At 42.7% G+C, this 27,162-nt stretch overlaps 1 protein-coding gene across 2 annotated transcripts in view; it reads left to right on the top strand.

Annotated features, from left to right (window-relative positions):
- The window catches only part of ZFAND1 (zinc finger AN1-type containing 1), a 566,374-nt gene that overhangs the window by 318,826 nt on the left and 220,386 nt on the right, over positions 1-27,162 (top strand). For both annotated transcript variants that reach the window (XM_044089369.1, XM_044089370.1), the window contains 2 exons: positions 19,418-19,545; positions 20,108-20,199. In XM_044089369.1, coding sequence (XP_043945304.1) covers positions 19,418-19,545; positions 20,108-20,199 — 220 coding nt within the window. The remainder of the gene's footprint in view (positions 1-19,417; positions 19,546-20,107; positions 20,200-27,162) is intronic.

Below are 27,162 nucleotides of genomic sequence, written 5' to 3'. Positions count from 1 at the left end.
ACTGTCTAATTCAAGAAGAGAACAAGGACATTTTTCTACAGCATCTGACGTTTGTGAAAAGATTTCTAGCATGCTTAGGGTACACAGTCAACGAAAAGAAATCAAAACTATTACCCTCTCAAGAGATAATATTCCTGGGTGCAAGCTTAAGTATAACTGCCCAGGGCTTATCTCATGCCAGACAAACAATGGCAACTGACTACCTATTTCAAATTGTTGGCAACAAAGGCCCAGTTATCTGCAAGAAAAATTCTGCAGGCTTTGGGCTTCATGGCATCTTGCATCCTACTAATTCCATATCCAAACTGCATATGAGGAAACTTCAATGGTACCTAAAAGTGTTTGGACTCAACATTGCCACAGCCTGGAAACAATGATTACTCTCATTCCCTGCCTGCAGCAGGAGTTTCGATGGTGGGCAAAGGCTTGTCACCAGAACAAGGGACAGCCATTCACATTACCTCCAGCCAGGCAGACACTAACAATGGATGCATCAGATTATGCCTGGGGGGCCCACATGGCAGTAAGATGCATTCAGGGCACATGGTCCTCAAACCAAATGCATCTACATATCAATCAAAAAGAGATGCTAGCTGTTCAAAATTTCCTGACAGCCTTCAAGGACCTACTTCATCCAGGACAAATGCTGATAAAGACAGACAGCACCACGGTTATGTGGTACATAAACACGCAGGGGGCACACATTCTTACCCCCTTTGCAGACTAGCCATGACTTTGTGGGACACAGCTTTGACTTACCGAGTACATCTGCAGGCACAATTCCTGCCAGGAAAGGGAAATACTCTGCCAGATGAACTAAGAAACCTCATGGATCCCCACGAGTGGCAGCTGGATCCACAAGTCTTCAGCATGATAACAAGGAAATGGGGATGTCCGGACATAGATCTTATTTGCCTCCCCTCACAACTACCAGCTAAAAAGATTCTTCACAAGGACTCATCACGGACAAGCATGGAAAGTGGACGCCCTATCTTTCAGCTGGAAAACCCTATCAGTATATGCCTTTCCTCCACTGCCTTTCCTCCCCAAGGTACTCCTAAAGGTCAGACAAGAGAAGCCAAAGATGATACCGATTGCCCCAGATTGGCCCCGCCAGTACTGCTATCAATTCCTAAGGAACTTGTCTCAATGCCCAGCTTGGACCTTACCTCAAATACCTCCTCTACTGTCCCAGCAAATCAATCAGATCCGGCACAGCCAACTCAGGACTTTAAACCTGGCAGCATGGCGGATAATGTAGTCATACAAAACACACCTCTCAGTAAAGCTGTGATGGATGTCATTTTGGAAGCCAGAAGGCTTAGTACTAGAAAATCTTATGCAGGAAAATGGAAGAGATTCTGTGCTTGGAACCAGGCACAAGGAACTGATAACAGCTGTACCAAATATTCCTCAGATTTTGCAATACTTAACTGAGATGCTGGGCAAAGCCTATCTTTTTCATCAATTAAAATTCATGCCTCTGCCATTTCGGCTCATTATAATACAGAGCCACCAATCTTTTCACATCCGTTATTAAAGCAGTACCTCAGAGGAGCCAAAAATGCAAGGCCTCCAAGGAGATCACCAATACCTGCATGGGACCTCAGCTGTGTCTTGGAAAAGCTCACCCTGCCTCCTTTTGAGCCAGCTGCTACTGCTGATATAAAGTTTTTATCTTGGAAAACAGCTCTGCTCCTAGAAATAACTTCTGCAAGACGAGTTTCAGAGCTACAGGCACTCATGGCTGTGGAACCTTTTATCATTTTTTACCCAGACAGGGTCTCTCTGAGGACAAACCCAACATTTATGCCTAAGGTGGTGTCCAGTGTGGCTCTTAACCAAACTATTCATCTGCCAACTTTTTATCCAAATCCACAGGACAAGGGGGAGAAAATTCTGCATTCTTTGGACGTACACAGACAGCTTAGATTCTACTTAGACAGAACTAAAGCTTTCAGGAAGACAGAGCAATTACTAGTGGTATATGCTGCAGGATCACAAGGAAAGGCCATCTCAAAGCAAACCATTTCAAATTGGATAGGCCACTGTATTCGTTTCTGCTATTTACACCATGGCAAGCCAATGCCTAAGGACATTAGGCCACATTCCACCAGAGCTGCAGCCACTTCAGCAGCCTTTCTCAGGGGAGTACCAACCAAAGACATTTTAGAGGCTGCTAGTTGGAGTTCAGTGCACACCTTTACAAAGCATTATCATCTGCCACTCTACTCTAAATCCAGGGCAGGCTTTGCCACTGCAGTTCTCCAGGGCCTCATAGCCGCTCCTAAAGCTGTTTAGCTCCAGCCTCCCAACCATAGCTTTGGATCTGTACCCAAATGTAATGACTGCAACAGTGAAACACGAAGAACATAGTACAGTTGTGTACACTTACCATAAATGTAGATGTTGGAGTATATTCACTGTTGCAGTCCAGGTTACCCAACCGCCGCCCCCCTTTTTTCTGCTGTAACTTATCTTTCCTTCTCTGATTTATACAACCTATGTGGTTTGTTTGTTTGTAGATGAAGGTAAAGGTTATATTGGTGCATGTATTTTTTATATATAAATTTTGGCTACCCTTTTAGGGGGCACCTGACATCTAGGGCAAGAAAAACTGAAGAAAATGGCGTCTGCTGCTTCTTTTATACCCCTGACTACCTGACGTCAGGGAAGGGGCGACAGCAGCTGACCAGAACTTGTCAGAGATTTGGGATGCTTGGCTAGACTTAAAGGCCTTGTGGTCATTATCCTATGAAGCACCTATGAACCTACAAATTCCCTGTGTTACTTTTAGATTGAATACCAACTTCCTGTATGTCCTGATTGTGGCTACTTGATGAGATTTATGGAACCTGTCAGCGGTTCCTTCAGATATATGGGATTTTTTCTTCTGCAGCTACATATCATCCCCTTGCACAAAATGAAGTCTATGTTGTGCATGATGAGCAATTTCTGTGAAGAAATGCTGATCCAGTATATCCTCATTTTATTTCCTTCCTTTATAATAAAAGTTGAAAGATATTTATTCTTTTAAAAACTGCATTAATTTCAATTGCTGTCTTGCTAGAAGCTCTGCTTTCTGAAGCTAACAGAAAAAAATTGTACATGAAGCTTTGTTCAAAGCCTTCCTCCCATCTACAGTTGAGCTGGTGACATTTTCATAGCTTGTACAGATGTATTTTTTTTCCATGAAAGACAAATTATTGGTCAGCTGGCTAGATGAGAATGCTTTTGTCTGTTTGGATCATCTTTTCAACTTGGGTTTAGATTTTAGGTGCCTTGCAGCGGTTGTGTGTGCTCAGACTTCATTCTTTGATAAATTTGGCACATAACCTGTGGACCATTGTCAGATATATGCAAAGATTGATTTCAACTTTATTACAAAACTTGCATGACATTTTCAAGTCATAGTAGTAGTAGTAGTAGTACTACTACTACATAACACCCCAAGAATGTTTATGATGTGTCAATTATACAGTATGTTGTTCTCTTAAACACTGTGCTTTTTTATACCGTTTCCCAGGCGGAGTCTGAAGTTTGTCCATAAAGATCAATTGTCTCTCCTTCGTTAACAAATTTAAATAAATGCATAAGTAGATAAACTTGCTGTAAAGTCAGAATCACCTCTTGATATTTTGAGTATATTAGTTAACAGAAAGTAACAAGTTGATATATTTTTAATAAATGAGGACTTAACTTTATCCAAGGTGGTGAAGAAATTTGATATAGCATTAGCTTCTCTTTCTGGCCTTGACTTCTGAACACATAATAGAATCCATGATCTTGTAGCATTTATTCTGTTTGCCTTCTTGTATCAGGTTAGTGTATACATTTTTAGCTTACTCTTTGGACTCTGACATACCTAAGTTAGATTCATGCAGCTTCTATTTTTTCAGTTGAGTGGGTAAAATAGATTTTGTAATTTTTAAACATAATCCCTTATATGCATGGCTTTATTGAACTACAAATCCTGCCATCTTGGTGTGTTATGGAGCTTTAGACAATTTTCATCTTCCTCTCTTGTAGCATCACAGACTAAAATATTATCAGTCATTTTTAACAGCACCTTCCATCCTTCAGTCATGTTTGCAACAGCATGTGGGAACACTTCTGATGCTGACAAGTTACCAAAAGGAAATCTTAAAATTTTGTATTTGCCTGGGGCTGTGTTAAATATACAGAGCTTAGAAGTTTTTACTGTTTGATTTGTTAGTATCCCTGATTTGCATAAAGCACTCTAACCTTTGGCTGTATAACAACTGCTTCAGTAGTCTGTAAATGCCAGTATTCCCTTTTGATCGTCCTGTGAATCAATACATCTTTCAGCTTTATTATGTTAAACTACGATCACTATATTGCTGACCCGTTCAGGAGTCTCAGTCTAGTTATTTATCATTCCCAATGACTAGAGCAATTCTTGCTAAGTTTTAGCTTTAAGTGCAGGGGTACTTTACATAAGGCATATACTGTAGGGACTGCTTTTGCCTACAGCTTTATGTGCTCTTCTGTCTGTAAGCATCCCAGTCCTCTAAACAAATCATTGTAATTTATTTTCAGAATATCACTGTCATTCTTTGCAATTAACTGTGCACTGTGTGCTTCATGTCTTTGTACTTGCAATGGAGTATGGATTACAGACATTGTTTTCCTGCATTCACTGACTAGGATGTTTGGCAGCAAACTTTGAGTATACACACTTTTATTTCAATGTTGTTTTACAACCGTCATTTAACTGTTCCCACACTCCAGCAATCATTTGGACTGCTCAGTCCATTGAGCTTAACTGCCTTTGCAAATGTTCTGACTTCCATCTCACAATACTTTTACAGCGCTGCATTACAGATGCAATCTGCACATTCACAATAGTACCATACTGCACATTTTGGTCACCCACTGTATTTTTGTTCATACCTGTATACATGCCTCAGGTTTACATTTGAACAGTACTTAACATTTTTGTCTGATCCGGAGTCACAGAAGCATCTCTGTCAAAATATTTGGTTGCTTAAATTGTGTTTGTAAAGTAAGTAGTTGAAACAGTAGCTTGTAGACTGTGTGACTTATTTTTGTATACACAACGCATCCAGGTCTGTAGCAGTGGCTTTAATATGTGCCCTACATATAGCAGTTGTATATATGCATTTTTACTCAACTTGCAGTTTAAACATGTTTTGTATAGAGGCTGATCTGTAATATTGCCCTCTGCATAGGACTGTTCTTTGGAAGAGGTAAAAGCCAACCTAGAGCTTCTTGCTCATCCTTGCCCTTGCATAGTGTGCACATCTCAAGTAACATATGAATGAATAGAAAAACTACTGTGGTAAGGTTGACTATGGATTCAGAAGGAGTACTTCAAGGTGTACACATTGTGATAACCTTTATGAATCACTTTACAAACTCCAGAGTACCACAGTTTGTAAAGTCAGCTGTAAAGACCAACACTTAGTTTTCTAGGTAATCTTAAAAAAGAAAGGTGGCAGCTGCAGTTCTGCAACATCGTCTAGTTGGAAATAATTTGTCATCATGATTTCTTGGCTGCCATCCAGTTACTTTGGTGATTTTGAATTTAGTTTTTACAGTAATCCCAGAATGCATTTCAGTTGTACAGATGTATATTAGGCTTTAACTGTTTATATAGTTCCGTAATGTTGATATTCTAAAACTGTGCTTTTTTCTGTTTTAAACCCACTACAGCAAAATCATCAGTGCCTCCGCATAAATTAAAACTTTGCTTATCTCGCCTATTACCACTATGTTTGTACAAGTTGTGATTCTCCCCTGCTCATTTCATAGGTGTGTACTAGGCTAATGGCCCGGGAGCCTTTACAAGCCTAGCCCATAGAAGTGCCCTGGAATCGTGCCGCCTGACGTTAGTTCCCAGTGCCTCTATCAAGTAGAGCCACTGGAGTGATCCCGGAGGTGAACTTTCTATTTCCCATTCAGTCCTCAAGATTTCTCTTGAAGAGGGCCAGTGAGGTGCTCTGTTTGACACGTATGGAAAGTCTATTCCAGAGCATGGGCAGTCTCTGGGTTATGAACCTGTCTTTCCAGCATATTCTCTTGATTGTGGTAATGAGGTTGAGGTCTCTGGAGCATGTGGTGCAGAGGGATTTGATTTCTTTAGATGTAGCATTTCTAACAGAGCTGGGTCAGACATTGCTTTGTAAGTCAAGCAGAGATTGCCTCTTAGTAGACTATATGAAACAGATAATAGCTGGAGTTTTTTGAGTCTGTCCGTGTAGGACATGTGTTTAAGGCCTAGGATCCTCTTTGTGAGGTACTTTTGTGGCCTTTCCCGCTGTTGCATATGTCTAGTGATGTACATGCCAAATGGGGCATTATACTCTGATTGGCTTAATGAGGGAAGAGTAGAGATAGATGATGACCTCTTTCTTCCTGGATGCAAAACCATTGGTAATGAGATGTGCCACAAAGAAGGACTTTCTGACCACAGTGATAATGCGGTGGTTGGAGGAGAGGTTGCTGTCGACCTGTGTCCCCAGATCTCTTATAATGCCTTCAGTGTTCAGTGGGCCCCCATCGATGTGGTAGTTAGTGGGAACTGTATTTTTCCCAAAGGGGATGACAACGCATTTTTTGGCATTAAGATTAAGGCCATGGTTTCAACACCAGTCATTGGTCTCGGTGAGACTTTTGTTTGCATTGTCATTTTAATTTTACAAGTTTTAAGATTTCTGTACTTCGATTTTCCATTATCTTCACAATGTGCCATTTTACATAGCTCTGTCTCTTCTATAATACCTTTGAGTTGCACATGACTTGCTTCTGTTGCTTTTTCCAGTGATATGTCACATTCTCCCAGTGGTCTACCACTTCAGTAATCAGTTCTATCCTAGACTATTCTGCCTATTTTTAATCAGACAGGTAATTCACCAACTTTACCTTCTTGGGCTTTGTGCTTTAATGTAGTGACATAAGCATCCAAAGTCTACTGGTCCCCTTGATCTCTTAACAGAAAAATAATATTTTGCATGAGGTAAATTCTTTTTTGGCTTTGCCTGGAGTTCACTTTTTAATACTGCTAGTTTGCCTTTTCCCTCCCATTAGAAAGAAAAAAAATGTGAAATAGTTTCTGTCTTGCAAAATGAAGAAACATGGCACATTGAGTTCATTCTAACAAGTCCCCAAGGTGATTGGCAGTGCATTGCAACTCAGGATGTTCTGTAACTTCAGAGTTTGTGTTTAAAGCATTGTTTTCTCGAGCCAGAAGTTGAAGAAATTTGTGAAAAATGACTTTGGTATTCCAACAGAGCTCAATTAAAGTGGATTTGACTAAGTGCAAAATTTGGAAATGACTGTGCATCTTAAACACATTGGGTTGGATTTATAAAGGTTGCCACAAAATGTTCATTGTGTACACTTAGTGTAACCTTTCTGAGTGAGTAGACAGCACAAGCATTGTGTGGGCCTTTTTTCAATTTGGAAGGTGTACACTTTGTGGTATCCTTTATAAATCCCCCAATTGTTTCTTTTGAGAAAAGCATATAAAATAGTTATCGTCAATTTGCTGTTCATGTATTGGCCATAAGAACAGTTACTGCAACTGTTCAAGTAAAAATACAACACAAAAATTCTCCTGGTGCCATATCAGATCTGCAAGAGAAAGTCTTCTATTTATAGTTCATGATGGCACAGGCACACTGAATACATGAAAAGATACAGGAAGCTTCATCCTTAAGCCTCTATTCCAGGCTGAAGAGCACAGCCCTATCATATGATTCACACCCCTGACTATTCTGTGCTTTTAATGATGTAGTAAATCACATAACTAGTGTATGACATTCACCCCAAGACTGTCATACAGCTTCTATTACCTTAAAGGTACTTTGGATTCTTCTCCGGTGTTAGGTGTGTGTTCATGATGTTTTATCAGTTGATCTGTAAATGGATTATCTTTGGTCAGATATACTTACCGTTCAGCTGATGTTCTTCGTCTCACATTGCTGCAGTCATGATCTGTGGGTAGTCCGCTGTCCTCGGTCGGCCCAAATACCAAAGGGCTAGGCTGGCGCCGGTCATTGTCGCTTAGAGCTGACGTCAGTACGCAGTAGTACTTAAGCGCATGACCGACGCCATATCCTCAGACTTTCTTGCTGCGTGGTCCGAAGCAGAAGCAGTGTTTGCGAGTGCCATTCGGCGTTCTGAAATTTTCATTTACCGAGTTTCAGACCGAAGACCAAGTTGGGCTAAGTACCCCGTTGGGGAAATTTTTGTTTTTTCTTGCCTCAGTTATCCGGATGTCAGACAAAGTTAATAATTGCATTTCTTGTGGGAAACAGATACCTCATAGGGATTATCATTCTCTTTGTATTCTTTGCTTAGGGCCAGAGCACGACGTAGTCGGGTGTCGCTTTTGTGCTAGATTTAATAAGCGCACCATTAAGCGAAGGTTAGACTGTGCCAGGCTTGTTTTCGGTAAGCGGTGCAACTACAACATGCCGTCGGATCCTCCGACGCCCGCTACCGCTAAGAAGCGTAAGGATAAATCTTTGAGATCTAAACCCGATGAGTCATCCGTTGCGGACGCCGGTTCTTCGGAGGCTCCGGTTGAATCTATGGATCCTGCCGAGGTTTCGGCTGAATCCCAGGGGGAACCTTTACTTTTACAGGAGTTGGTCTCTCAGGAGTTAGGACAGGCCGAGGGTGCTTCTCAGGTTTCAGTAGTTCCATCCTTACAAAAGGTTATTCGGCCTTCTACTTCAGTGGATAAAGGCCATGCTAAGGCCAAACCTGGTCTTGTTGGACCTGGTCATTCTTCTAGCTCTCCAGCCCCTGTTCCCAAAAAACATATGTTGAAAATGGCGGAGGACTTGATTACTTTGATCCGGGGTTCTATGCCCCCCCCAGAGAAAAGGCCTAGGGTGGAGGCAGATTTAGAGGGAATGGATCATTCCTCAGACTACTCTGATTCCTCAGCTGAAGAAATTCCGGATTTTCCTTCCTATTCTGATTCGGATGCAGAGGACTCCTGTCCTTCTGCTTCTCCTCCAGAAGATTTTTCATTTTTTGAAACTTTACATACCATGAGGGAGCATTTCAAGTGGGAAGGTCAAGATTTTTCAGATTCTCGGAAAAGGCTTAGGGAATTTTTGATGTTCTTCGTGTTTCACTGTTGCAGTCATAACTGTAGGGTGCTCCTGCCGGCAGGCAGCCCGAGGTCGGCCAGAATCCCAAAGTCTGGGTCCGGCGTCGGCTGTACAAGCTAGTACCCTGACGTCAGTACGCTTTGGTACATAGCCCTCAGCCGACGCCATCTTCTCCAGTCTTTCTTGCCGTGCAGTGGAAAGCAGCTCGCAAGTCGTTGGTTGGCGATTTTCGAACAGCGTATTTTGTTGTTGTCGGTCCGAAGTTCTTACTTCTCTTCTCAAAGCTAAGTACCCTGTTGGGGAATCTTTTTCTTGTTCCTCCGATGTCAGAAAAAGTTAATAATTGTATAGCGTGTGGGAAACAAATACCTCATAAAGATTTCCACTCTTACTGTCTACCTTGCTTAGGCCCTGACCACGACGTTTCTTGTCGGTTCTGTGCCAGGTTCAACTCTCGTACTATCAAGCGCAGGTACGATTGGGCTTTAAATTATTTTGGCAGACGCTTCAATTATAGAATGTCGTCGGACACTACCGGAGTTCAAAAGAAGCGCAAAGACAAAGACAGGCCTCCGAGGTCCAAACAGGACTCGTTGCAGCTGGAGCCAGCGTCCGGTTCGGCTGTCGTCAGTGAGGCGCTTTTGCAGCCCCTGTCGTCCGCCACTTCTGAACCGATGGCCGATACGGACTCCCATGGGGAGCCATCAAGGCCCACTATTTTAACTGCTGCAGGACCTTCGGACGTCGCTCCTTCAGGTGGGTCCGGAACCGCTGTGCAGGTACCGGCTTCTGAGGGGGTTTTCAGGCCTACTCACATCACTATTGCAAAGGCAAAGACAAAGACTCCTGTTAAGTCTAAAGTTCCTGCTCAAGCTGCTTCTGAATCCACTCCCAAGACACAAAAGCAATTATTAAAGATGGCTGAAGATTTGCTTACAATGATTAGGGGTTCTCACCCCCCTCCTGAGAAAAGGCCTCGACAGGATGTTACTCTGGATTCCTCTGACCAGGCTTCTGTATCTTCTGTTTTTTCCTCAGATCAGGACTATTCCTTTCCTCCTTATGAGGATTCGGATGCTGAGGACTCTTTACCCTCGGCCTCTCCGCCTGAGAATTTCTCTTTTGGGGAAACCTTGCATGAGATGAGGGAACATTTTCATTGGGAAGGACAGGAGTATTCTGCTTCCAAGAAGAGGCTTAGGGAATTTCTTCTTCTTCCTCAGCATAGGCCTTTAGCTATCCCACCTGTTTTGGACATTGTAGATGATGCCTTTTCTGAGGCTAATTTGAATCCTGATTCCATGCCTCCTGCTCCTTCTAAGCCTGATAGATTTTATAGGGTTCCTGACTCTCATTTATTTTTATTTAAAAACCCTTCTGCGGATCCTGAAACTATTTCTCAGGGCTCTAAGGCTGCTAAGGTTGCTACTTCTAAAAATCCTATTCCCTCTGAGAAGGATTCTCGTGCTTTAGACAGGTGGGGAAAAAAGGTATATACTTCTGCTACCCTGTCTGTAAGGGCTTTAAATTGCCAGTTTCATATGTTTAAGTATCAGCAATTTCTTTTGTCTGTTTTAAAGCAAAAGCTTGCTTCCCTTCCTGCTTGTGCAGAGGATAAGGAACTTCAGGATGTCTTGCATGCTACTGAACAAGTGAACAAGCATAGTTTACATTGTGGTTTTGATGCTTTGGATGCTTCTTGCAGGGCTGCAGCCTCTGGTACTGTTATCAGGAGACATGCCTGGCTTCGTGAACAAAGTTTACCTGAACAGGTTAAGGCTAAGTTATTAGATGCCCCTGTTCAACATGATGTTCTTTCTGGATCCAAGGCTGAGGAAGTTATTAAAAAGATGGAAGAAAAGGCAAAGTCTATGCAGACTGTAAAAGATTTCTTGCAAGTTCAGCCTCCTAGATTTTCCAGGAATTGGCCCTCTAAAAATTGGTCCTTTCCCACATCTGACAGGCCTCAAAGGGGAAGATATAGGCGCTCCAGAGGTTGTGGTCAAGGTCAGGCCTCTTACAGATCTAGACAATGGACTGCTTCTTCACCTAGAAGGGGAGAAGACAGATCCCAATCTCAAAGAAAGCAAACTCAATGACTCTCTCGGTTGGGCTACAGGTCCCCTTCACCTGGATGCCCCTCTCGGAGGAAAACTGTCTCTTACAGAAATTGGACTCATATTACCCAGGACAGATGGGTATTGGACGTGATTTTAAAAGGTTACAAATTCCACTTTCACACTTTGCCAAGGGCTCACGGTTGGCCAGATCTGCCAAAACATCAATGGTCAGAGGCCTTAACTCAAGTGGATGCTCTTCTGGCCATGAGAGCCATAGAGCCTGTTCCACTCTCGGAGATGGGAAAAGGTTTTTATTCAAGACTGTTTCTGGTTCCCAGAAAACAAAACTCATGGAGACCTATTCTGGACCTTTCTGTGTTAAACACCTTTTTGGAAATTCCAAAATTCAAGATGCTTACTCTGCAGCAACTAATTCCAATGCTCTCTCAGGACGCCTGGATGGTGACATTGGACTTAAAGGAAGCCTATTTACATATTCCCATCAGGCAAGAACGCAGGAAATTCCTCAGGTTCAAGGCAGGTTCGAGGCACTTTCAATTCTCTGTACTGCCCTTTGGTTTATCTACTGCGCCTAGAGTCTTTACCAAGTGCCTGGCACCAGTAGTGGCTTACTGCAGACTTCAGGGGATCCAGATTTACCCCTATTTGGACGACTGCCTTATTCAGGCAGACAGCAAAGATCTTCTGCTTCAACATCTGGACTTTGTTCAACGTCTTCTCCTCCTACTGGGATTCTCAGTGAACACAAAAAGTCACATTTGATCCCTTCTCAACAAATGGTATTCTTGGGAGCCCTCTTAAATACAACCTTACAAAGGGCCTTCCTCACTCCAGAAAAACAAACTCAGCTGGCTTCTACTTTCAGCACCTTAGCAACTCTATCTCAGCTCACTGCAAGGAAATTCCTGCAGGCTCTGGGCTACATGGCTTCCTGCATTCTGTTGATTCCAAACGCAAGGCTTCACATGAGAAAGCTTCAATGGTATCTGAAAAGTGTATGGTCACAGCATTACCACGATCTGGATATTCTGATTCCTCTGATCCCCTGCCTTCAAAGGGAGTTCCTCTGGTGGTCCAGGGTATGCACTTTAAACGAAGGAAAGCCTTTTCGTCTTCCTCAACCTACTCCAATCCTAACCACGGACGCCTCGGATTATGCTTGGGGAGCACACTTTCTAGACAATTGCCAGCAGGGAACCTGGACAAAGGACCATCTTCACTGGCACATCAATCTGAAGGAAATGTTGGCAGTTCAAAATGCCTTTCTAGCCTTCAAGAACCTTTTGCAACCAGGGCCTCTGCTAATTCGCACAGACAACACCACGGTCATGTGGTACATCAACAAGCAGGGGAGTTCTCATTCGTACCCCCTTTGCAGACTAGCTATGGCTTTATGGGACACAGCTCTAAATTTGAATCTACATCTCCAGGCTCAATTCATTCCAGGGAAACAGAATCTCTTAGCAGACAGCCTGAGCAGAAACATTTCAGATCCTCACGAATGGATGCTAGACACCAACTTATTCAACAGGATTACTGCAGTTTGGGTATGTCCCCAGATAGATCTGTTTGCATCCCATCTCAATCATCAGCTGCCTCGCTTTTGCACCAGGTCCTTCCACAAAACAGCTTGGAGAGTGGATGCCCTGTCCTTCAGCTGGAGAAGCCTTTCAGCATATGCCTTCCCTCCTCTTCCTCTACTACCTCGGTATTACTGAAGATAAAACAGGACAAGCCCAAGTTCCTCATCTTGATTGCTCCAAATTGGCCTCGACAGTTTTGGTATCCAACTTTAAAGCACCTGTTCTTGGGGCCTCCTTGGATTCTCCCTCTGAACCCTTCGCTTTTGTCCCAGCATCAGGGTCAGTTACTACATTCCAACCTCAAGACCCTTTGCCTGGCAGCTTGGCTCTTCAAAGGAATTTGATTTCCTCTAGTCTTCCCAAACAAGTTTTGGATGTTCTTTTGGAAGCTGCAAGGCCTAGCACTAGGAAATCCTATGCCTCTAAATGGAAGAGGTTTTGTATTTGGATGCAGGACCGAGGCTCGGATCCTCTGGTACCTGATCTCTCTTCTATTTTGCTTTACCTTTGAACTTTTATCTAAAGGACTTTCCTTTTCTTCCATTAAGATTCATGCTTCTGCTATTTCTGCGCATTTCAGTTCTGATCCTCCTGTTTTTTCTCATCCTTTGGTGAAGCAATTCTTGAGAGGGGCTAAAAATTTGCGGCCTCCCAGGACCCCTCCTGTCCCTGCCTGGGATCTTAATTATGTTTTAGAAAAACTTACTTTGCCTCCTTTTGAGCCTGCTGCATCTTCAGATATTAAGTTTTTATCTTGGAAGACTGTTCTTTTATTAGCATTGCCCTCTGCCAGAAGGGTCTCAGAGTTGCAAGCTCTCATGGCTGTGGAACCATACCTTATTTTCCATCAGGACAGAGTGAGGACCAATCCTACTTTCATGCCTAAGGTGATTTCGAAAGTGGCTTTAAATCAGACAATTCACCTTCCTACTTTCTTTCCAAATCCTCAAAATAAAGGGGAAAGGATTTTGCATTCATTAGATGTGCACAGACAGTTAGATTTTACCTGGACAAGACTAAAGAGTTCAGAAAGTCTAATCAATTGTTTGTTTCTTTTGCCTCCAGTTCTCTTGGAAAACCTATTTCTAAACAAACTATTTCCAAATGGATTGCTTATGGAATCAGATTTTGTTACACTCATCATGGGAAGCAGTTTCCAGGTACCATTAGAAGTCATTCTACTAGAGCAGCTGCCACTTCTACAGCTTTCCTCAGAGGAGTCCCTACCAAGGATATCTTGGAAGCTGCCACTTGGAGTTCTGTGCATACTTTTTCCAAGCACTACAATCTCCCCCTGTTTTCTAAGACCAGGGCAGGCTTTGCCTCTGCTGTCTTGCAGGGTATTCTTGCCTCCCCTTCTTCTATCTAAAGCCTCCTCCCCTTTTACACTGCTTTGGGATTCCACCCTACAGTTATGACTGCAACAGTGAAACACGAAGAACATAGTACAGTTGTGTACACCTACCATAAATGTAGATGTTAGAGTGTCTTCACTGTTGCAGTCGGGGTTTCCCTCCCTCCTATCCCTCTTTTTTCTCCCTTTTCCTTTTTTGTGGTGTATTTGTGTTTCCTTGTTGGATTCATTTTTGTTTTGTTGGGGACTTCTGACATCTAGGGCAAGAAAGGCTGGAGAAGATGGCGTCGGCTGAGGGCTATGTACCAAAGCGTACTGACGTCAGGGTACTAGCTTGTACAGCCGACGCCGGACCCAGACTTTGGGATTCTGGCCGACCTCGGGCTGCCTGCCGGCAGGAGCACCCTACAGTTATGACTGCAACAGTGAAGACACTCGAACATCTACATTTATGGTAGGTGTACACAACTGTACTTTTCTGCCACAACATAGGCCCTTGGCTATTCCTCCTGTCTTAGATGTTGTTCAGGATGTTTTTTCTGAATCTTCCCTTAATCCTGATTCTCTGCCTCCGGCCCCTATTAAGCCTGACAGGTATTACAGAGTTCCAGAGGCACATAAGTACTTGTATAAGAGTCCTAGGGCTGATCCGGAAACCATTATTCAAGGCCCTAAGGGTGTTAGGGCTTCTGTGGCTAAAAATCCAGTCCCTTTGGATAAAGATTCCAGGGCATTAGACAGGTGGGGGAAAAAAGTGTACACCTCTTCTACGTTAGCTATGAGGGCTTTGAATTGCCAATTTCATATGCTGAAGTATCAGAACTTTTTATTAGGCCAATTGAAATCTAAGGTGGATGCTTTATCTGAGGGTATAGAGTGTAAGGAGCTCCAGGAGTTGGTTCATGCATCAGATCAAGTTGGCAAACATTCTTTGCAGTGTGGTTTTGATGCTCTTCAGGCTTCTTCTAGGGTGGCTGCTACAGGTTTAGTTATTCGTAGACATGCCTGCTTAAGGATCAAAATTTGTCAGAACATGTAAAGGCTCGAATTTTGGATGCTCCTCTTCAATCTGAAGTTCTTTTTGGTCCTCCTGTGGAATCAGTTTTGAAAAAGATGGAAGATAAGGCTAAGTCTATGCAGACGGTCAAGGATTTTTTGCAGGTGCAGCCCCCTAAGTTTAGTAGGAATTGGCCTGCTAGGGGATGGTCTTATCCTTCTTCGGATTATCAGCCTAAGGGCAGGTCTAGACGTGGTAGAGGCAGGGCTCACGCTCAGGGTTCCTTCAGACCTAGGACTTGAGTTCTCCTGCACAGTCTTCTGGTGAGGGCAGGGGTCAGCCCTTTCGTAAGCAGACCCAATGACCTGTATCTTCCGCTGCCAGACCCTCCCTTACTGGCAGCTCCTCTAGGAGGAAAGTTGGGACTTTTCAAAGAAAACTGGAATTTGATCACCCAAGACAAATGGGTGTTGAACATAATAAATCGAGGTTACAAGTTTTATTTTCACACTTTTCCTCCTTTCAAAGGCATGCCGGATGTGCCTCCTCAGCAAAGGCTGGAGGCTCAGAAGCAGATTTCTTTACTTTTACAGATGGAGGCAATTCAGGTGGTCCCTCCTTCAGAAGTAGGCCTAGGATTTTATTCCCGTCTATTCCTGGTGCCAAAGAAAGGAAACACTTGGAGGCCAATTCTGGATTTGTCCATTCTCAACACCTACCTAGATATTCCAAAGTTCAAGATGTTAACATTACAACAACTTCTGCCTATGATAGGCAAAGATCATTGGATGGTAACCCTGGATCTCAGAGGCCTATCTTCACATCCCTATCAAGCCCAGCTGCAGGAGATTCCTGAGATTTTGGGCTGGTACTTCACATTATCAATTCTCTGCATTGCCCTTTGGCTTATCTACTGCGCCCAGGGTGTTCACAAAAGTTCTGGCTCCTGTGATTGCTTTCTTCAGACAGGGAGGAATACAAATTTATCCTTATTTGGACGATTGCCTGATTCTTGCTCAAAACAAAGGCAAATTACTACAGCATCTCCAGTATGTAATGACAGTTTTAAGGTGCCTAGGGTATACTGTGAACGAAATAAAGTCCAGTCTAGTGCCCTCTCAGGACTTGTGCTTTCTGGGTGTGAGACTGAATACAGCCTCTCAGATGGCATTTCTGACCCCGGACAAACAAAGAACTCTTCCTCTCTACTTCCAGCAGTTATCAGTAATGTCCAGGCTGACTGCAAGGACAGTCCTTCAAGCCTTGGGGTTCATGGCATCTTGCATTCAAGTACTTCCCAATGCCAAACTGCATATGAGGAAGCTACAATGGTATCTCAAAAGTGTGTGGGCTCAACACTGCCACAGTTTGGACACTGTCATTCGGATTATACCTTGCATCCAGAAAGAATTACTTTGGTGGGCTCAGGAATGTCACCTAAACAAGGGACTCTGTGTCCAGACCAGAGGCGAGTCAGATCCTAACGACGGATGCCTCGGACTTGGCTTGGGGAGCACACTTCAATGGAAAATGGATACAAGACATGTGGCCTCCCAAACTACTACATTTGCATATCAACATGAAGGAGATGTTAGCAGTTCAATTTGCTTTGATGGCATTCAAGGAACTCCTTCAGCCAGGACAGGTGTTGATACAAACAGACAACATAACAGTCATGTGGTACATCAACAAGCAGGGGGGAACTCATTCCTACCCTCTTTGCAGACAAGCAATGATTTTATGGGAGACTGCTCTGGGTTTGCGAATCAATCTTCAAGCAAGGTTTCTGCCAGGAGCACAGACCTCCCTAGCAGATATTTTGAGCAGACAAATGGTGGATCCCCACGAGTGGAAACTGGATCCTCAGATTTTCAAACAATTGACTGTGGCTTGGGGAACTCCAGACATAGATCTATTCGCTTCCCCACTGAATTTTCAACTTCCAAAATTTTGCACAAAGATGTTCCACCCAGATGCCTGGAAAGTGGATGCTCTGTCTTTTAGTTGGAACAACCTTCACGTTTGTGCTTTTCCTCCTCTGCCTCTTCTCCCCAAGGTACTCTTGAAAGTCAGACGGGACAAGCCTTGCATGATTCTAATAGCACCAGACTGGCCACGTCAACATTGGTATCCTCTGCTGAGGAGTTTAATCCAGGAGCCTCCTTGGCCTCTGCCACAGGTTCCTCATTTGTTGTCCCAGTCAAACAATCATTTTCTCAATGTTCAGGTGCAGTCCCTCCATCTGACAGCCTGGCGTATTCTGTGATGGAGCCGGTGGGGTCTCAGCTTCCTCAACAGGTTTTAGATGTCATTTTGGAAGCTAGGCGGCCTAGCACTAGAAATGTTTATGCTGATAAATGGAAGAGATTTTTTCTTTGGAGCACTGCAAAGGGTTTTGATGTTTCAGTGCCTAATTTGAGTTCTGCACTACAGTACCTTACTGAATTACTGGACAAGGGTTTGTCATTCTCTTCTGTGAAGGTTCATGCTGCAGCCATTTCTGCTCACTATGATTGTGGCCCTCCTTTATTTTCCCATCCTTTGTTCAAACAATTTCTTAGAGGGGCAAAGAATATAAGACCCCCACGTAGAGCTCCTACTCCTTCCTGGGATCTCAATTTTGTTTTGGAGAAACTTACTTTACCTCCTTTTGAACCTGCAGCTACGTCTGAACTGAAGTTTTTGTCTTGGAAGACTGCTTTTTTGTTGGCCATTACTTCTGCCAGGAGGGTATCTGAATTGCAGGCTCTCATGGCAGTTGAACCTTTTTTTATATTCCATAAGGATAGAGTTTCTTTGCGGACTAACCCTACTTTTATGTCTAAAGTGATTTCTAGTGTGGCCTTGAATCAGTCTATTCATTTGCCTACCTTTTATGCTGAACCCCAAAATAAAGGGGAAAAAGTCTTGCATTCTTTGGATATCCATAGGCAGTTACGTTACTACTTGAACAGAACTAAGGAGTTCAGACAGACTCAACAGTTGTTTGTTTCTTTTGCTTTGAGGTCACAGGGGAAAGCTGTTTCTAAGCAGACTATTTCAAAGTGGATTGGTCATTGTATTGCCTTTTGTTATTCTCATCATGGGAAGGATGTTCCTGCTGGGATCAGGCCTCATTCTACTAGGGCCACTGCCACTTCTACTGCTTTTTTGAGGGGTGTAGCTACTAAGGATATTTTGGAAGCAGCTACTTGGAGTTCTGTACACACTTTCACTAAGCATTACCATCTCCCTCTCTATTCCAAGTCCAGGGCTGGGTTTGCCACTGCAGTTTTACAGGGCATGTTAGCAGCCCCTAATTCTTTGTAATTTGCCAGCCTCCCTTTTCCTTTGCTTTGGGATTCTACCCACAGGTCATGACTGCAGCAATGTGAGACGAAGAACATAGTACAGTTTTGTACCTACCATAAATGTAAATGTTCGAGGATCTACATTGCTGCAGTCCAATTTTCCCTCTCTCCTTCCCCTCTATAGGTTGGGGTTGCTGGGTTTCGTTTGGAGATTTTCTTTACTTACACACTGGGGGTTGTTGGGCTTTTCATATTTTTGGCTTTAGCCTTTCCTTTTAGGCCTTCTGACATCTGGGGCAAGAAAGACTGAGGATATGGCGTCGGTCATGCGCTTAAGTACTACTGCGTACTGACGTCAGCTCTAAGCGACAATGACCGGCGCCAGCCTAGCCCTGTATTCGGGCCGACCGAGGACAGCGGACTACCCACAGGTCATGACTGCAGCAATGTAGATCCTCGAACATCTACATTTATGGTAGGTACAAAACTGTACTTTTTTCTTGTGTCTGGGCAACATCTTTACGTAGCAGCTGCTGTTGGAGTTCCCAAGTTGGTAAGTCTATATTTCTATATCCTTGTAATAATGTAGGTCCCAAATCTTGTTTTTCTTGATTTGTAGGGTGTGTGCTCACACACTTTTGTGCGCGAACTAACAAGTTCAAGGATTAGGCATAATATACTTTACACTATGCATGACAGCATGATTTGAGCTGATGAAGAACAATACCCTGAGTCATGAGCTTCAAGAAAAATAGCTGAATTGAAGAGGAAGTGATGATAACTCTTGTCGCAGTCCAACAGAGGATTTCTTCATAGAACATAGCAGTTATTTCTGGTGATTACTTCACAAAGCTGCATTTCCTATCCACATTAATCCTTCTTAAGGTATACTACTGCTGATTAGTAATTACAGTTCACCCATTTTGTTTTTTGTTTTTACATAAAATCTTGTTTACCACATGTTATGAGTTTCTCTTTTTCTTTTTTTTTTCAAAATTTCAGGTAAACTTAAGAAAGGAGAGTGTAAAGTCTGATCCACCCATTTCGATCCCATGTAGCTTCAAAGAATGTCATATCAGGGAACTTCTACCAGTTCTGTGCCCTCACTGTCAAAAACACTATTGCTTGGGGTAAGCAAAATTTGCACTTAAAGCTGTATGCCTTTTCTCATACTGAAACATTTGCACTGTCCACAAGGAACTGATTAAAGAAAACATGCCAGAGTTTCTGTACATTCTAGGAGTGCAAGAAGAGACAACTGCTAAATGTTATGCCTGCACTTTAACTCATCCACAGCAGGAATGAACAAGTACCATTGCTTTCCAATTTCAAAGCAGATATTTCAATCAGAGAAAGTTTGTGTACATTTTTACTTGCCAAGAAACCTCAAATCGGTGGCAGATCATAGAGCTATTTTTTTTTAATTTTTATTTATTAATACAAGAATTTGCATTTTTGTACAAACTGTTGTGAAGAAACATCTGTGGCTGATGTGATAAATTTAACTGCAGTTTACATACATTATCCATTCCAGATATTTCAAAAACATAGACTTTGAACGTTCAGATAGCAGTTGATCCCTTTAGTTAATAAAAAAAAATTGTCAGATAATGCATGCTTCCTGTGTTTTATTCTTTCTTTTATGGAAAACATTAACATTGGTGATTGACTACATCTGATATTTATTATTAGGCATCGCCATCAGATGGATCATAATTGTGAAAAACTGGAAACTCCCAAACCTCGTATGTCTGCAACACAACATCTTGTTAAAGAGATTGTAGGCAAGTAATTTCATCTTTTACTTAATATAAAATATGAATGCCTTATTTGTGACTTTTCTTTCCTTTTAATCAGGCAGGTAATTCATCAACTTTACCTTCTTGGGCTTTGTGTTTTAATGTAGTGTCATAAGCATCCAAAGTCTACTGGTCCCCTTGATTTCTTAAGAGAAAAAGAATATTTCACATGAGGTAAATTCTTTTTTGGCTTTGTCAGGAGTTCACTTTTTAATACTGCTAGTTTGCCTTTTCCCTCCCATTAGAAAGAAAAAAAAATGTGAAATAGTTTCTGTCTTGCAAAATGAAGAAACATGGCACAATTAAGTTCATTCTAACATCACCCCCAAGGTGATTGGCAGCGCATTACAACTCAGAATGTTGAACTCAGGATGGTCTGTAACTTCAGAGTTTGTGTTTAAAGCATTGTTTTCTCGAGCTAGAAGTTGAAGAAATTTGTGAAAAATTACTTTGGTATTCCAACAGAGCTCAAAGTGGATTTGACCAAGTGCAAAATTTGAAAATGACTGTGCATCTTAAACACATTGGACTGGATTTGTAAAGGTTTCCACAAAATGTTCATTGTGTGGACTTACCTTTCTGAGTGAGTACACAGCACAAGCATTGTGTGGGCTTTTTTTCAATTCAGAAGGTGTACACTGTGTGGTATCCTTTATGAATCCCCCAATTGTTTCTTTGAGAAAAGCATATAAAATAGAGTTATTGTCAGTTTGCTGTTCAAGTGTATCTGCCATAAGAAGTTACTGCAACTGTTCAAGTAAAAATACAACAAAAACAAATCCTCCTGGTGCCATGTCAGATCTGCAAGAAGAAGGTCTTCTTTTTATAGTTCATTCTACACTGTTTTCCCTTTACAAGCGTCACTGTGTCTTGTCTTAAGAATTTTGATCTGTATTTTTAAGAATTAAGGCAGGATCCGTTCCTTAAATGATTGCTTAATCCATATATATTCCTTCCCCAGCACTAGTCATATTGTATAGAACAAGTTGCAGAAAAGTGAGAGTTTTTTTTCCCATTCTGTCAGTTTTACTCTGCCCTTTTTCCTGTTGTCTGTCAGGTTATTGCCATGTTTACATGTGAAAATTGAATCTAGAGTACCTGCAATTTCCTACCTTTCTTTTCCACCAAGTATACAAAACCTTGAAGCTTAACCTGCTAGGAGTATACAACCGTTGTATACAGGATGTCTCCCTTCAAGGGAAGAGCACTTATTCATATCTTCCCCAAAGCAGGGACATACGTATGTTATATGTCAAAGGAAAAATATACTTTAAAAATGATCAAAACACGGTAGGTTCAGGTTAAGGCACTTTAATCTTGCAGCAAGGAGACAAAAATGTGCTAATACAGAGTTTGTCTAACCAGAAACAGGAAATACTTTCATTTTTATACATTCTTAAACTGGTTATGTCCTACCATGCTGACGTAACAGATTACCACCTTTTTCATCATCATCTGCTGACCATCTTTCTCATGAATTTCTGCTGATTTATCAATTTTTATGTGAAACTTCCTGAGGAAAACAACATGGCCTTGATTACTCCCAGTTAGATACATGTTATGTTACCATTCAAGATACTATGGCTAATTCAAGCACAATGCTAGCAGTTCATTTCTCTAATAATCCTTTGTCTACTTTATCTCTAAGTTACTACAGCTGCACAGGTTCCCATCCTTCGAACAGAGCTGTTTGTCTAAAATCATTACATTTATAAAATAAGGCATTGTTCATTCATTCGCTTCTGACCTAGGAGATAAACACGTGCTTCTCAAGTACATTTCAAAAGGCATAAACATGAATATTGCTGTGCTAGCAATTTCTAGGTCAGAGGGCAACTTGCAAGTTTCAGAAAGCATACTGCAGTTTTCAAAAAGCATCTTTTTCAGTCTCATATGAAACTCAATTTGTATAAAATACAGTGTATGAAAAATAGAATGAAAAGCGTATTAAAATACTTGGTTATTAATTGGCATTAAGCATACACACATTAATACATATTTTTCTAACATTTCCCTCCTGTTAATACTTTTTTATTCTATTTTCAAAAAAGAATAAACAGTTTGCTTCTTTTCCTAACCTCTTCTACTCAGGATTTGCAGTTAAGAAAGTCATTCAGTTTAAACTTTTATGAAAGTGTTTCGCATTCTAGCAGCTCTTCAAATTCAGTACTTTGATACATAGTCTCAGATACGGATATATCTATGAATTCTTTGACTAATCTCTTCATGCAGGGGATTCCACAACAAATACAAACGCCTATTAGGAGTAATCCTACCCCAATGGCGATCAATATGTTCATAAAAATGGAGCCCCACCCCCCAAATGCATTCTGGAAAAAGTCTGTCAGAGGGTTTGGGCCTGGCTTGGTCATGGCCAACACTTGCTGAATCACCTCAAGATGATCGTTAATTTCATGCTGATGGTCAGGAATAAACACACAGCATTCTTCTTTGATTAAAGCGCAAGTCCCACGCCTCGCCGCTAGGGTGAAGTCAAGAGCCATTTGGTTTTGGAGCACTACAGTTCTCATGGCATTCAGTTCATCAGTTATCAGTTCAAGAGCAGAAAAAGTCGCATTACTCATTACTTTGAGAAGTTTCGACAGTTTTTGCAGCTCCCATATTGATTTAACTGCACCATATGCAGGTAATATACTTGCCCAGGATATAACAGCATCGCTCAAGTCCATGTGCACAAGTTTGGTTCCCACATCACGATGGTCTTTCCAGCCCGCTTCAATTCGTCCCACTGGATTCTCAGGTTTCTTAACATTCTTTTTGGTTACGTCTCGAGTATTTCGAATATTTCCCTGAGGCAAAACTGCAGTGTGTCGGATGGCCGGAACCAGGTACCCCAAAAAACAACTGCCAGACCAATTCTCAGGTGACCATTTATATGCTTTTTTACCACACACAAAATAACAGTCCTCTACCTTAGTTATTACTTTGTTACAAAATGACTGCCCTGCATGAAACATTTTCTTATCTATTACAGATAACTGTTAAAAAGTACAGGATTGCGTTGTACCTGATCAAGAGTCATATGCATAGATTTCAAAAACGAGTCATAATCTGTACTGCAAGATCCACTCAAATCATTTGGTTTTCTATAACATTTATACTGTACTGTAACATTACACTTGCTCCATCCCACTTGGATGGTATCATTTTTGTAAAAACATACAATTCCTTTTTGTGTCACAGGCAAAAGTGCTACTTTATCATGTGCTTTAATAGCAACTGTGTCAAAAAACAGATTTTCCGAGGTCTCATTGACCCCTAGGGGGATAGCAGTCATTAATAAACCCCCGTATGCTGTTGGTATGGCCGTACAGACCCAGCAGTTCGAAACATTAAAAGTCTCGGCATACACACGTGTAATTGCCTGTTAAGTGTTAAAGTTCGGATGCCAGTCTGTTTGGTTCATTACGTCTAATCAGTTCAACCTTTGTGGCAGGAAAAAGGAGTGGCCACTACAAAAAGAACAGTGGGATTAGTATTGCAATAAAAACGATCATACAAGATGTCCTTCAAGGATGCATCTGCAGTCATAACATATGGGTTGTCCTGCCTCAGGCAGCCCTTCGGTCGGCTGGATTCCAAAGTCTGGGTCTGCCCTCGGCTGATGTCGCACCTTCCCCGACGTCAGAGCGTCTGGGGTATAAAAGCATCAGCCGACGCCATTTTCCTCAGTCTTTCTTGCCGTGCGGTGCCCGAAGCAGAAGCTGTTCGCAAGTGCCGGTCGATCAGATCCAGTGATTTCAGCTACCAAAAACTTCGAAAAAGCTAAGTACCCCGTTGGGGACTCTTTCTTGCCTCAGCCGATGTCAGATAAAGTAAATAATTATTTAACTTGTGGGAAACAAATACCTCATAAGGATTTCCATTCCTACTGCCTTCCTTGCTTAGGCCCAGACCATGACGTATCGTCCTGTTCTGCCTGTGCTTCCTTCAACCGACGAACTCTTAGACGTCGGTCGGAGTTTGCAGAGGAATTTTTTGGGGCTAGTTTTGCATATAAGATGCCGTCGGAGACTCTGACATCACATTTGGTGAAAAAACGGGAGGACAAGGAACGACACTCGCGGTTTCGGCTGAAACCACGGTAAGGCCTACCGCGAGTGTCTCGGTTTCGGCCGAAACAGAGTCCTCGGAGATTCCTTCATCCGAATCCACTCAACCGACCACCGCGGCCCGGGAGGCCCCGGCTGAGTCGGCTACCGAGCTACCTACCGAAACCGGTGCCCAGGATATGTCCAACACCATTCCTTTGGACATATCTATTCCTGCACGTGGGGCAGCTAGGCCCCCCTGCTTCCATGTCCATTAAGGCCTTTTCTAGGGCTAAAGCTGCTAAACTTTCTAAAGCTTTGCCTCCCAAGACTACCTCCCACAGGCCTTCCTCTAGTTCTCAGATCCTCAACCTTGCAGAGGACCTTATTTCTTTAATTAGAGGTTCACAACCTCACCTGGACCGGGCCTCTCGCCCTCCACCAGACAAAAGGCCCAGGACTGAGCCTACTGACCCACACTCTTCAGATGAGTCCTCGGATAGTTCTGAGTTGTCAGACCACCAGGAGGAGGCTTATTCGCCCTATGAGGATTCTGATGCGGAAGAATCTATCCCTTCGGCCTCCCCTCCTGAAGAGTTTTCCTTTGGTGAGACTCTACACTCCATGAGAGAGCATTTTCAATGGCAAGGTCAGGAATTCTCTGATTCTAGAAAAAGATTAAGGACCTTTTTACATTTGCCTCAGCATAGGCCCTTAGCTATACCTCCTGTTTTGAATGTAATTGATGATGTGTACAATGATGTCAGTACAGCCCCTGATACTCTCCCCCCGGCCCCTGCCAAACCTGACAGATACTTACAGGGTCCCGGATTCTCATTTTCATCTGTATAAAGCCCATTCTGCAGACCCAGAAACTATTACTCTGGGCCCTAAAGGGGTTGCGGCTGCCACTGCCAAAAATCCTCTACCTTCTGAAAGAGAGTCTAGAGCTTTAGAGAGATGGGGAAAGAAGGTATATACTTCTGCAACTCTTTCCGGCAGGGCACTAAATTGTCAATTTCATATGATACAGTACCAAGAGTATTTGTTAGATGAACTGAACAAGAAGCTTTCTTCTCCTGAGCCCCTTGACCGTAAATCCCTTCAGGATTTGGTACACAACTCACAGCAGGTTAGTAATCATTTCTTAAAGTGTGGTTATGATGCATTGGAGGCTTCATTTAGGTCAGCTATGACTGGGGCAGTTATTCGTAGGCATGCCTGGCTGAAGGAACAATCTTTGCCAGACCATGTTAAAGCTAAACTCCTGGATGCTCCAATGGAGAAACAAAATTTATTTGGCTCCTCTGCTCAGGAGGTCTTAAAGTATGAAGAAAAGGCAAAATCTGTGCAAACAGTTAAGGATTTCCTACAAGTACAACCACCGAGATTCAGCAGAAACTGGCCTACTAAGAATTGGTCCTTTCCAGACTCGGACAGAGCCCAGAGAGGCAGGAACAGACGCCCCAGAGGCAGAGGCCAATCTAGGGGCTCTTACAGAGGCCGTCAGTGGCAGCCTGCCAACCAGAGAGGTAGTGCAACACCAGAAACAACAACTACTACACGAGGACAGGCTCAATGACTTTACTCTGATTCCGCCCACCAGGGCTCAACTGGAAGCTCCCTTGGGCGGAAAACTTGCTTTATTCTCAAAAAATTGGCATTATATTACAAGGGACACATGGACACTGCAAATAATAGACAAAGGATACAGGTTCCACTTCCACACTTTGCCAAAAAGAAACAGAATGCCAAACCTACCACCAAATCAGAGGGCAGAGGCTTTAAAGAAGATCAACAACTTGCTTCAAATGAAAGCTATGGAAAAGGTACCACTTTCAGAGCAAGGCCAAGGATTTTACTCCAGACTATTCCTTGTACCAAGAAAAGAAAATCAATGGAGGCCTATTCTCGACCTGTCTGTACTGAATACTTACCTCATTGTGCCAAAATTCAAGATGCTGACCCTACAGCAACTTCTTCCCATGTTGGGCAAGGAGTCTTGGCTGGTGACTCTAGATCTCAAGGAGGCATACCTGCACGTCCCTATTCGACCAAACTGCAGAAGACACCTCAGATTTCTTGCAGGCTCAGAGCATTATCAATTCTCAGCATTGCCCTTTGGCTTATCTACTGCGCCCAGAGTATTCACGAAATGCTTGGCATCAGTAATTGCACAATGCAGACTTCAGGGGATTCAAATCTACCCTTATCTGGACGACTGCCTTATACAAGCGGACAACAAGGTAAATTTGATAAAAGACTTGGCCTATGCCATCCACCTACTACAGGCATTGGGATACACAGTCAACATCCAAAAATCAAGACTGGTTCCATCCCAAAGGATAACCTTTCTGGGTGCGGATCTAGACACAACCACCCAAATGGCCTTTCTCACAGAAGAAAAACAAAAACAACTTCCGGATTACTTCATGAATTTGACAAGGCAAGCTCAGCTTACTGCAAGGAAAATCCTGCAGGCCCTGGGTTACATGGCATCCTGCATAATTCTGATACCACAGGCCAGGCTGCATATGAGAAAATTACAATGGTACCTAAGGAGTGTATGGTCTCAACACAGTCACAGTTTGGAAACTTTGATACCAATCATTCCTTGCCTTCAAAAGGAATTCCTGTGGTGGGCTCAGGCATGCCAGTCCAACAGAGGGTTGCCTTTCATCAAACCAAAAACAAAACAAACCATCACCACGGACGCTTCAGACCGAGGATGGGGAGCACACATGGAGGGCAAATGTATCCAAGGCCTATGGTCTCAAGGACAGCTACACATGCACATAAACCAAAAGGAAATGCTGGCAGTGATGCATGCAATCGAGGCTTTCAAACCCTTCCTCCATCAAGGCCACCTGTTAATAAGGACAGACAACACCACGGT

Source organism: Protopterus annectens, chromosome 12.part0 (genome assembly GCF_019279795.1).
Source record: "Protopterus annectens isolate FY-2018-M chromosome 12.part0, PAN1.0, whole genome shotgun sequence".
NCBI lineage: Eukaryota > Metazoa > Chordata > Ceratodontiformes > Protopteridae > Protopterus > Protopterus annectens.
The sequence above is the reverse complement of the archived record's forward strand: the minus strand, read 5'-3'. Positions and strand labels throughout refer to the sequence as shown.